At 53.3% G+C, this 12,594-nt stretch overlaps 1 protein-coding gene across 1 annotated transcript; it reads left to right on the top strand.

The window, feature by feature from the left end:
• The first annotated feature begins 6,463 nt into the window (after positions 1 to 6,463).
• On the top strand, positions 6,464 to 12,091 carry FGF19 (fibroblast growth factor 19). Its single transcript, XM_061407292.1, has 3 exons — positions 6,464 to 7,189; positions 7,588 to 7,691; positions 10,441 to 12,091. Exons 1-3 carry the CDS (start codon positions 6,949 to 6,951, stop codon positions 10,750 to 10,752), a joined length of 657 nt encoding a protein of 218 aa, XP_061263276.1. The 5' UTR covers positions 6,464 to 6,948; the 3' UTR covers positions 10,753 to 12,091.
• The last annotated feature ends 503 nt before the right edge of the window (positions 12,092 to 12,594 follow it).

Genomic DNA, 12,594 nt, shown 5'->3' with positions numbered 1-12,594 from the left:
TAGTATGAATAGAATGCTAGATTTCAATGTAAAAAATAGATATGCAATGAGCAGCAAAGGTTTACTGTATAGCACAGAGAACTACAGTCAATATCTTATAATAACCTATCATGGAAAATGATTTTAAAAATAACGTATGTGTACATGTACAACTGAATCACCTTTCTGGCCACCTGAAACATTGTAAGTCGACTATACCTCAACAACAACAACAAATATATATATATATATTTAAAAAAGCAAAGAACAGATTGGCCCCGATGATGTCTGGAGGAAGGTGTACCTCCCTCAGCGTGGACAGAGCAGGGTAGTTCCCTAAGTCCAGGAGAAAGTCCCCACAGCCTGCGCTGACCTAGTGGCCTCATGCTGATGGGATCCACTGGGAACAGAGTCCAGTGATTCCCCTTCCGAGAGTGGACAGATGTGAGATATGCCTCCATGGATGTCCTCCCCTCTGTGATGTGGGCGAGGAAATTGGAAACAAGCTAGACAGACAGCAACAGGGGACGGACTGCACGCCCCGGGGTATCCCACTCGGGTTTACAGGCACCGAGAGATGCCACATGCAGAAGGCCATCTAATGCCATGGGAGACGTTTACAGTAAGCCGGTAATGTGCGTGCGTGCATGCTAAGTTGCTTCAGTCCTGTCTGACTCTTTTCCACCCTGTGGACTGTAGCCCACCAGGCTTTTTGTCCATGGGATTCTCCAGGCAAGAATAGGGCATGGGTTGCCGTGCCTTCCTCCAGGCAGACCTTCCTGATCCAGGGATCAAACCCAAGTCTCTTGGGTCCCCTGCATTGGCAGGGGGATTCTTTACCACTAGCGCCATCTAGAAGCCCAAGTGGGTAACGGTTCAGTTCAGTTGCTCAGTCGTGTCCTACTCTTTGCAACCCCGTGGACTGCAGCACGCCAGGCCTCCCTGTCCATCACCAACTCCCGGAGCTAGCTCAAACTCATGTCCATCGAGTCGGTGATATCATCCAACCATCTCATCCTCTGTCGCCCCCTTCTCCTCCTGCCTTCACTTTCCCAGCATCAGGGTCTTTTCCAATGAGTCAGTTCTTCACATCAGGTGGCCAAAGTATTGGATTTTCAGATTCAGTTCAGTTTCAGCTTCCAACGAATATTCAGGACTGATTTCCTTTAGGATTGACTCGTTGGATCTCCTTGCAGTCTAAGGGTCTCTCAAGAGTCTTCTCCAACACCATAGTTCAAAAGCATCAATTCTTCGGTGCTCAGCTTTCTTTATAGTCCAACTCTCACATCCATACATGACTACTGGAAAAACCATAGCTTTGACTACATGGACCTTTGCTGGCAAAGTAATGTCTCTGCTTTTTAAATATGCTGTCTAGGTTTGTCATAACTTTCCTTCCAAGGAGCAAGCATCTTTTAATTTCATGGCTGCAGTCACCATCCGCAGTGATTTTGGAGCCAAGAAAATAAAGACACTCACTTTTTCCATTGTTTCCCCATCTATTTGCCATGAAGCGATGGGATCAGATGCCATGATCTTAGTTTTTTGAATGTTGAGTTTTAAGCCAGCTTTTTCACTTTCCTCTTTCACTTTCAACAAGAGGCTGTTTAGTTCCTCTTTCCTTTCTGCCATTAGAGTGGTATCATCTGCATATCTGAGGTTACTGATATTTCTCCCGGCAATCTTAATTCCAGCTTGTGCTTCATCCAGCCCAGTATTTCACATGATGTACTCTGCATATAAGTTAAATTAGCAGGGTGACAATATACAGCCTGGATGTACTTCTTTCTGGTTTGGAACCAGTCTGTTGTTCCATGTCCAGTTCTAACTGTTGCTTTTTGACCTGCATACAGATTTCTCAGGAGGCAGGTCAGGTGGTCTGGTATTCCCATCACTTGAAAAATTTTCCACAGTTTGTTGTGTTCCACACAGCTGGATCACAAGTTGGTAACAGGAGGATACAATTCAAATACTTTAAAGTAAAAAGAAAAAGATACGTATACACTTTCAAAAGTCTGAGGAAGAAATTCACCCAGTTAGAAATGGTGACTCAGAATGGGGTCATGATATTCCAGGTTTCAAAATTTTCCTTTGTGCTTTGCTGTGTTTTCCAAATTTTCTACCAGGAACAAGGCCTATTTTTGCAATGAAAATGTTAAATATCAACTATATTGAGGCTTAATTTAAAATAAGATGTCGCCTAGTTTGGACAAACGTCATTGCCTGTCCTGTCATTCCAGAAGGCATCCTTTCCAGCAGATTCACCTCCTCTCCGGCCTCGGGCAACCACAGCCCGGTTTGCCACTGTAGGTTAGATGGGTCTCTTTAGTGTTACTGTTACATCTTAAAATAAATAATAAGCATGGCGAAGATAAGCCATCTGTCACACACCTTCATTCGCCAGGTGGATGCTCTGTAAATATGCAGCATTCCTTTTTCTGTTTCACAGATAAGGAAACTGAGGCTCACGGAAGACCTCCCTTTTCTGGCCTAGCGGGGAGCCCTCTTTTTAGAATAATGATCCTAATGGGGGGGAAAATGGGCTTTAATGAAACTTTAATGAACACTTTGGGGAAAAGAGTGCATGTCCCAGTGTGTGCATGCTAAGTCGCTCAGTCAGTCGTGTCTGACTCTTTGCAACCCTATGAACTGTAGCCCACCAGGCTCCTGTTTCCAAGGGGATTTTCTAGGCAAGAATACTGGAGTGGGTTGCCACACCCTCCTTCAGGGAATCTTCCCAACCCAGGGACTGAACCTAAGTCTCTTATGTCTCCTCCATTGGCAGGGGGATTCTTTACCACTAGCGCCACCTGGGTGAAGTGAAGTGAAGTCTCTCAGTCGTGTCCAACTCTTTGCCACCCCATGGACCCGTAGCCTATTAGGCTCCTCCATCTGTGGGATTTTCCAGGCAAGAGTGCTGGAGTAGATGCCATTTCCTTCTCCAGGGGATCTTCCCGACCCAGGAATCGAACCCAGGTCTCCCTCATTGCAGGCAGACGCTTTACCGTCTGAGCCACCAGGGAATAGATTCTAGCAAAAATATCACAGGCTAAGACTCAGATGTCCCCTACCCTACCCAGAGTTCCAGTCTCAGGGAGGTCCAGAACTCACTGTGTGGCTTGTCCCCCTCCAACCCATCCAAGACTTCACCATTTTTCTGCCCCTAAGTTCTTATTTTTTACTGATGAAGATTTTCTTTCTTTCCTTTTTTTACCAACACCCAGAAGTTTCTGTAATTACAAAGTACTTCTCCGCCAAGCGGTGGGAGCAGGGGGTTTGGGATGAGTACAGAGAAGTACTTGTGTATTTAAGAAGGCATGTCGGACATTGTAACGTAAATTTCTAACTGAAAAGTGAAAAGAAGAGGGATTACTTTTACAATGCAAAGCCTGGAAGTCAAGCTAAAAGAGGAGATCTTTGTAGCTGTTGGGATGTGGGTTTAGAAACAATGGAAATTGACCACCATCAGAAGAACAAAACCAACAAACCCAGATGAAGCGGGGAGACCCCAGGAGAAGGGTTTAGGGCGGTTAAAAAGGGCAGCTAACATCAGATCCAGAACAAAGCCGCCAAGCCAAGCTTTTCTGGCCATCTGGGCCTGAGACCCCTGGGGCCCTGCATGGGGATGACAGGACATGGTGGGGATTGGACCTGGCTTGCATTGTCCACTCCACTCACCGGGGTGAGTCAGATGGCTCAGCCACCTGGACCAAATCAAACGCAGCCTGAACACTGAAAACCGGCTCCAACCAGCGCACCGGGGGCTGCAGGGGGCGGGGTCTGCAGTGAGCAGCTCGGCAGCCGGTTGGTCCTCACCTCCATCAGGCTCTCACCTGGAGAGCCCCACAGTGGGCAACAGCGCCCCCCGCTGACCAGCGCCGCCTTTCCTCTGCGCTTCCCCGCTTCCTCCAACCGCACACACCAGTTGTTCAGCCGCTAAGTCGTTTCAGATGCTTGGCGACCCCGTGGGCTGCAGCACGCCAGGCTCTCTGTCCTTCACTCTCTCGTGGAGTTTGCTTAGATTCATGTCCACTGAGTCGGTGATGCTGGCTAACCATCTCATCCTTTGTCGCCCCCTTCTCCTTTTGCCTTCAATCTTTCCCAGCATCAGGGTCTTTTCTAATGAAAAAGGCTCCAAAGTGTTGGAGCTTCAGTTTCAGTATCAGTCCTTCCAGGGAGAATTCAGGGTTGATTTCCTTCAGGACTGACACAGACCAGGGGTACCAGCAAGCCAGCACAGGCGCTGGGCCCGACCACCCGGGGTGTCAACCCTCGCTGGCTGCCTGGCCAAGTCTGTAAGCCTCAGCTTCCTCACGTGTAGCACAGATAAATCACCGAAACTTGCAGAACACTGCTCTGACCACGACATTCCACGTACGCGGCAGCCCCTGAGCAGATGGTTGTCCTTCTCTGTGAACTGTATCTGAGGCACTGTCTGTCCACTCTCCAGTGCGACTCCAGACAAGGCTGGAGGCATAAGGAGGCAAGAAGCCCCAGCGGGTTCATGACCTGCCCGGGGAGTGGCCGGGCGTGATCCATGCTGCCGAGGGTCTGACCCTGGGACCCTTGCCCCTTTTAGGAGGCCACACAGCCTCCCTGAAATGCAGCTTGACCTAGATTTACAAGCCTGACAGCCTGGGTTCACCACTTACATACTGTGCAAACTTGGGTCACTCTGGCACTCTGACCCGGGCAGCCCCAGGTCACTCTGGGGCCCCCTATCTGTTCATTGGCATTACCAACTCTATGGACACGAGTTTGAGTAAACTCCGGGAGCTGGTGATGGACAGGGAGGCCTGGCGTGCTGCAGTCCATGGGGTGGCAAAGAATCGGACACGACTGAGCAACTGCACTGAACTGAGACCTGTTCACTGGGGGAGGGCAGAAGATGCTCAGAGTAGGGCCTGGGTGCAGGGAGCTGCCCAGGCCTCCCCCAGCTTCCTGAACTCCTGCATGGGGGCCGAGGGGGTTGGGGCAGGCCTCTCTCCGCCCACTTGGCCTTAGGAGGGGCAGCAGAGCCGTTGTGGGTGGAACCAGAGGCCGCCTCCCCTCCTCCCCCAGCCAGATTTGGGGCACGGCCCCCAGCTCACCCTCTGCCATCCTCTTCAATGCCCTGCATTTATCCAGGGTCTTTACAAGGAAAGCTGCAGGGGAGGGTAATTAAGTTTAATAGGAGCCGCTGTCGATTTAAAGCCACAGGGGGGAAGTAATTAGATTTAACAGAAGCCCCGGCTTTCTGAACCAAGACACTCAGCGTGGGGGTCCCTGGCCCATAAAGCTTTCAAGATGATGTCTTTTTTTGTAAAGACTTTCCTGGTGACATTTTCTGTGCGCTCCGTCATTAACGCCAGTCACCGGCTGGGGTATGAACGTGGTCTTTACTCATTGAAATTCATCAGGCCTGGCGTGGCTCTCTCTCCCTGTCTCCACTGTGGGCCCTCCCCCGCGCTCCTGGGCTCAGCCAGTGTGGCTTTTCCCCAAAACCAGCCTCCTTGGAGCCCCACATCCCGGAGTTGGGGGGCAGGTGGTTGGAGGAATAATGAGAAAGAACCAGTGTTGAGCCAACATTCGTCCCTAGAAGGACCCCTCTCTTTCCCGCAGGGGCATTCTCCAGATGTGGACTTTTTCTGAGCCTCATCAGAAAAGCCATCCGGTTTGCGGGGCGGGGGGGTGGCGGGGGGAGGGGGGTGGCCACTTCACTAGGTGGCCCCAGTTTCCCCAACTGGTGCCTCTCCCCGCCCCACGCCTCCCCTCCTCCCCGCAAGCAGCGCCCACCACTGCAGCCCTGCCCCTCCCCACCAGGTAAGGTGCTCCCCTGTTCCTGCCCGCCGCGCGCCCCGCGAACTGCACGCCCAGCCCCTGGAGAAGCTCTCAGGGACCCAAGGACAGCACCGACGACGAAAGACACAGCAAAAACAGAGGAGCCTCCCTGCGCTACGCGCCCTGGAAAGTCAGTTTCCCAGTCTGCAGCTTGCAAGCCCACCCTGCCCCACTCCAGGCGCCCTCCTCCCAGGCTCCGGGTCCAGGGACCGCCGCGGGCCGGGCCCGGCCGATACCCGGGCTGAAGCGCCATCTAGCGCTCGCCCGCGCGACCCTATTGTTCCTCCGAGAGCCCAGGTCGCGCCTGGCCCCAAGCCGGGGGACAAAGTACTGGCGTGGAAAGGGGGGCCGGGCAGGAATCTGAAGAACATAAAGCCGGATAACGTGAGAGGCTCTGAGCTGCAGGGGGAAAATAAATTCCAGTGGACCGCTCTACCCCCGGGGCTTTAAGGGCTGGAATCGTGGCGTGAGCGAGTGGATGTGGATTGTAGGGGAGGGGGCCCCAAAGCCGAGGCGGGGTTTTTCCCACCGGGAGTGAAGGATGCAAAGCTCAGTGTCCCCCGCCCCCGTCTTTGATGTCGGGACCCCGGCTCCGCGCAGCCCCGGCCAGCGCCCGGCGACGAGAGCATTCCCGGGGGGTGGGGGGTTGAAACCAATGGCCTGGGCGGGGGGGTGGGAGTGGGCTCCGCCGTCCGCTTCATTTCTTTACAAAATCAAACTCGCCCAGACGGAAGCGACCTGGCGTCGCCCCAGCGCCGCCAGGAGGAGCTCCCCTCAAGTTTCCAGCGAAAGAGGGCCTCCTTCACTTCCAGATATGGGCGGGGTCACCCGGGCGGGGCCCAGGGAGAGGCTGGGTCGGGGGGCGGGGTGTGAGTGGGTGTGTGCGAGGGGCGGAGGGCTGATGCAATCCCGATAAGGGCTTCGCATCGCGGGCAGACGCGCTATATAAGGTCTCCGGCCGCCAGCCGCCGCGCCGTCGGAGCTGGAGAGGTGCCCAGGTCCCCGGAGCGTGCAGCGGTCTCCTGGCTCAAGGGCACGGCCACCCCTCCTCCGCACGCTCTGTCCCGCAGGGCCTCGGGGCCGCCGCCCAGCCTCCCGCACCCTCACCGCCAGATCTGCGCGCAGAGCTCCGAGCCCGAGGGAGGTGCCATGCGGAGCGCTCCGAGCCGGTGCGCCGTGGCCCGCGCCCTGGTCCTGGCTGGCCTCTGGCTGGCCGCAGCCGGGCGCCCCCTGGCCTTCTCGGATGCGGGGCCGCACGTGCACTACGGCTGGGGCGAGTCGGTTCGCTTGCGGCACCTGTATACCGCGGGCCCGCAGGGCCTCTACAGCTGCTTTCTGCGCATCCACTCCGACGGCGCCGTGGACTGCGCGCAGGTCCAGAGCGCGCACAGTGAGTGCCCGCCGGGCCCCCACCCGTCACAGCGCCCCTTCTTCCGTTTGCCTCCTTCTCGCTCCCGGAACCCCGGCTCTTGGCACTTAGCGATCTCTCCCTCCCCGACCCCCCGACTGCGGGAGGAGCTGGGGGAGGGGGCAACGGGTGCGTGGACCTACTGCACCGATGGGCTCCCCTCCGCTTCCCCCACTTCGGCTTCTGCGGACCCCCCCCCCCCCACCATTCCGGGGAACTCCAGGTCTTGGCACCTGGGCGTTCCACTCCCATCCCGAGCCTCCAGACATGGAGAGGGGCTGGGGGGTTGGGGAGGACGGGCCTGTACACCCACCAACCACTTTCACGAGTTGTGGGCCCCGCGGGTTCCGGCTGCAGTTTTCTGCTGTTTTCCCGCCCAGGTTTGATGGAGATCAGGGCGGTCGCTCTGAGCACCGTAGCCATCAAGGGCGAGCGCAGCGTGCTGTACCTCTGCATGGACGCCGACGGCAAGATGCAAGGACTGGTAGGTGTCTCGGTCCGGCCGGACGCGCGGGGGCGCGGGCCTGCGGGGCAGGAGGGCGCGCAGGGTCAGGTTCAGTTTCCTTGTTTGCTCTGTCCGGGCCGGTGTGGAACTCGGAGGGGAAGGCGGCGAGGCCCGGATTACTCTTCTGTCCCACTTTCTAATTTGTAAGTTTATGGAGAACGGGTGAGGCCCCGCCTTTGCATTCCCCCTGAACTAGAGGCAGATCAGTCGGACGGAGGAAGTCGGCGCTTCGATGTTAAACGGGGAGCCCACCGTGGGCGTTTTCGGCTTTGCCCTGTGCGCGTGTGGCGCTCGCCTTCCCCTCCCTCCTTGAGGTAGTTTTTTTTTTTTTAAGTGGTGGGTGGGGGGGTGGCTGGGGAGGAAAAAAAGAAAAAGGGTGTATCCACAACTTGGATTTTTTTTTTAAGTCAGAAGAAAAATTACATTTGGGATTGAAGAGGCTTTTTAAAATTAATTTTTACCCGCTAAAAAATAGATTATTTTGTAGCCGCGTTGGGGTCCTATTTTCGTGGCCGCACTCATCCCCCTGTCGGGCTCACCTGTATGGCAGAGGCCTCTTTGGGTGGCGGTGGGAGGGCAGGCCCAGGTAGCCAGAGAAGTCTGGGGGCAGGAAGTGTGCAGATGCCGGCTCTCTGGTCGCCGGAACAAAGGCTGAGAGTTCAAAGGGAACCTGAGCCCCCCGGGCGCGCAGCGGAGGCTGTGTGAGGTCCCGGCCTGGCGCAGGGCCTCAATGCAGCCCTGCTGGGCAGGGGCTCCGCTGGAGGGCCAGGGGGCAGCAGGGGCAGGGGAGGGCACCGGCCCTCCAGGGATGCCCTCCTGTCCGCGGCTCAGATCTCTTTAGTGTCTCAGTGTTTTGTGGCTCTGGTGCCCCTTTATTCTGTTTATCCAGAGATAAATAAACCTGGCTCAGGTTTTATGGCATCCCGCGTGAAAGGACAAGAAAGGAGGCAAGAAAGCTGATACCCAAAGCCACTCCGAGCCCCCGCAGTTGCAACCCATGTGAGGTTTACTTAGGGGTGGTGGGGGCTTCAGGGGCAGAGCCCCCACAGGGGCGGCTGGGTCTAACCCATCATCATTCTAATCCAAACTGAGGGTGCCTCAACTAAAATCCTGTTCTGCCTCTAGGTCCTGCGGTCACAGTTTAGCAAAACTTGAAGATTAAAAAAAATAAACAATTCCACATCCTCCCAGAAACTCGAAGTCGTTTCACTCTCTCTTTGGCAAATGAGATGTCAGTTTCTCCCAAAGAACCAGCAGGGTGAAATAGTCACTCTATTTGATTTTAATTCCCTTGTTTATCAATTTGCATTTCTCCCCTCCATCTGGTGGCCTTATTCCCCCGCACGGGAGCTGGGCATATCGCTCCATTGGATGCAGGCCTTATCAGGGCCTTATCTGAGCACAGCGCTCCCTCACCTGCAGTGAAGCGACCTTTGTAGGCTTGGGCAGAAATGAGACTGGGTGCCTCCCAGGGCATTTTATGGCTGAGCCCTCCTGGCTCCCCGCCTTTGGCTGTGCTCTTGTGTCCTAAAGACAAACTGACCCTCTGCATTTGGGACTCCACCGGCTCACTCTCAAACTTCTGCCTTCTGACTTTCTGGCCACCCACGGGGTGCAGGCTTCCTCCTGGCCTGGGGGGAGGGGGCTGCCTTTATCTCCAGGATCCTGGCAGGCTGCCTGGAGGGCAGCTACTGAATAAAGGAGCCAGAGGGACTGAGGTTTCTCTTACCAGAGCTCCAGACAAAAAGGCTCAGGACCACAGTCATTTGGGTCTAAATGGGAAATAGATGCTTTCATCTGGGCTCCAGATTGGATTACTCGTGATTCTTAATTAAAAGACTGATCCTAAAAGGATAACCTAGTTAGCAGTGTTTCCCAAACCGCCTGTGGAATACAAGGGACTTTTTCATGGCAATAATTATATATTTAACGTCGGGGAGGGAAGCATTGCATGCCTGTCAAGGCTGTGACTTTATAGATGTTGCTCAGAACAAGACCAAGTTTAAAAAGTGATGTGACTTAGTGAAAAAATACAACGGATCTATGTGAGTTATATATAGATACTGAGAATATACACTGAACACATGAAATATACCTGAAGTATGTGTATATAGTTGAAGGTTATAAAGTATAACTACAAACTACATATATGTCTAATATGTTGAGTATATATGTTTAATGTTACACATGTATTTTCTGTGACATTACTATTTACATGTGAATTCAACGTGATGTGTATTTAATGAGCATATTAATATATAACAAAAAGCTTTCATACTAAATATATAAGTACCTATATATATTTTTGGGCTTCCCTTGTGGCTCAGCCAGTAAAGAATCCGCCTGCAATGCTAACGTATGTGTTTAGTATATATGTTTAATGTCTAACACATATTTAATGTTATATAATTTATGTTTTATTTATAACATATATATTACTTATAACATTTATATGTTAATATGATGTAATATCTAATGGGTATATTAATATAACACATGCTTTGCATTTTATATGTGTGCATATATAACATTATACTAAATATACATGTGTTTATATATGTTCTTTATACACCTCCGTGCTTTATAAACTTGCACACATCCTTGGCTAATGGCATGGGCCGTTAGCCAACGGCGTGGACACCTACTCACCTGCAACTGGTTGTCCGGCTGTCTCTGCTGGTCACCCAGCCCGGTGGGCCCCGATTGAGGCTGTCTCTTTGCTTCGCAGACCCAGTACTCAGCCGAGGACTGTGCTTTCGAGGAGGAGATCCGTCCTGACGGCTACAACGTGTACTGGTCCAGGAAGCACCATCTCCCGGTCTCCCTGAGCAGCTCCAGGCAGAGGCAGCTATTCAAAAGCAGGGGCTTCCTGCCGCTGTCTCACTTCCTGCCCATGCTGTCCACCATCCCAGCCGAACCTGAAGACCTCCAGGAACCCCTGAAGCCTGATTTCTTTCTGCCCCTGAAAACAGATAGCATGGACCCTTTCGGGCTCGCCACCAAACTGGGATCGGTGAAGAGTCCCAGCTTCTATAATTAATGGAGGCTCTGTCCTCTCCCCTCCACCCTGGCCCTGGAGACCAGGACCCCAGGCCTGAGGTGCTTGCGGAGTGGGTTTTCTACTCCTGTATGATCCTGAGTCCAGGTTCTATGTAGCTTTAGGAGGAAATATTTAGAACTTGTACATAGACAAAGTTTTACATGGGCTGTGCCGGTTTCTAGCGGATAGACTTGTACGATCATAAAATGGTAAGCCTTCCACCCCACCCACCCAGCTTCTACCTACCCCAGCCCCTCAACCCTGCTGGACGAGTGTGTGCTGCCCTAGTTCTGCCTGAGTACCTCCACTGGCGGAGAGCTCACTGCCTCCGGCAAGGTTCTTATGCCAAGCTGAACTTCTCAGCAGTTCTCTCCTCCTATTCTTTTGCAGCACGCATGGCCAGAGGAAAAGCAGTTATTTTTTTTAAACTCATGGGCAGGTAATCAACTTTGTGAAACCTCAGGTAAATCTGACTCTACTGCCTGGGAAAATTCTTCCAGCTCTCAACTCCAAGAAAGGACCACTGGGCCTCCCCAAGCTCCTCCAGCACAGAAGTAACCACTTGCAGGCACCACCAAGCTCCAAGAGCAGGGGGAGCCCAGAGGCCCCTCCAGCCGGGGTCAATCTTGAGAACTCCCTGTTATGGCTGGCTCTGGGTTGGACAGCCTCACGGGACCCCTTGGCAACCCACCCGGGGCAGATAAGGCGGCCTATCCATCCCTCCTCTTCCCCCCCCTTCACCATTGCTCTGCACGTGGTCAACACTTACCCGGGGTCATGCTGGTCCCCTAAGGTGAATGGCCGCACTGCCGCCTGCTCAGAGGCGTGGCCAGTCCCGGCAGCATCTTCCTTGCCATGGTGGCCGGGGTTTCCAGGCAATCGATCTCGGGTTGTCACTTGAGGGCCCTTAGAGAAGGAACCCTACAGGCTTCCTCCCCGCAGTTCACTCACCTCACTCCGGGGTCTGACCCCCACCTCCTTTCTACCCGCTGGGATGTTGACCTGAAAAGGTCAGAGCAAGTCCTCCGCCTGGGGTCCTGACCCTTTCATTCCAAAGCCCCGAAAAAGAAGATCTGAAAACCCCGAATCTCACCAGTAACTTGTCAAAGCCGCATGGAGATCGAGTCCGTTTTCCAGCACTTGGTTTCCACTGTGATATTTATGAGTAATTTATTGTGTTTGATATGTACATCTCTTTATTTTCTTACTTTATTTATACCCCCAAATGGTATTTATGTATGTACACGAGTTTTGTTTTTTGTTTTTTTTTCTACATTAAAGGGGAATTTGTATCAAAAATTATCTGGAATATTTGTGCAGGAGGAGAGGGGAGGGAAGGAGCCTGTGTCCGCTGTGTCTGAGACTTTGATCACTGGGGCCACGTGATTCTCTGTTGGGGGCACATGTTCCTGAATGTTCTAGGATGATGAACAGTGTCCCCAGCCGCTACTGACAATGCACCAGTAACACCCCCTCACCCCAGTCATGGTAATCAAAAATGTCCAGAAGTCGCTACCTTTCTCTGGGGGACAAAAGCGCCCTCTCATTTGACTGAGAACGTCTGGCCTAAACGTACAGGGTTTCTCGTGCCCAGTAACAAAGCAAGTGGCAATGCTGGGTCACGGGCCCAGTGACACCCAGGCTGTGCTGTGACTCTCGTGGCATTTCCATGGTGTGGCTTTGTGGTCTCAGCGTGGGTACTGAGCCTTCAGTAGAAACTTCTGTCTTCTCAAGCCAGGGACATGGACTCGCAGCTGCCTTGGCCTCTCATCTGCAAAGCCGAAGCTTTCTTACACCTTTCCCACAGATGCCATCTGCATCCAGCGAGCCAGGTCGCAGGGC

Source organism: Bos javanicus, chromosome 29 (genome assembly GCF_032452875.1).
Source record: "Bos javanicus breed banteng chromosome 29, ARS-OSU_banteng_1.0, whole genome shotgun sequence".
NCBI lineage: Eukaryota > Metazoa > Chordata > Mammalia > Artiodactyla > Bovidae > Bos > Bos javanicus.
Note: the sequence above shows the minus strand (reverse complement) of the source record. Positions and strands in the feature narration are given on the sequence as shown.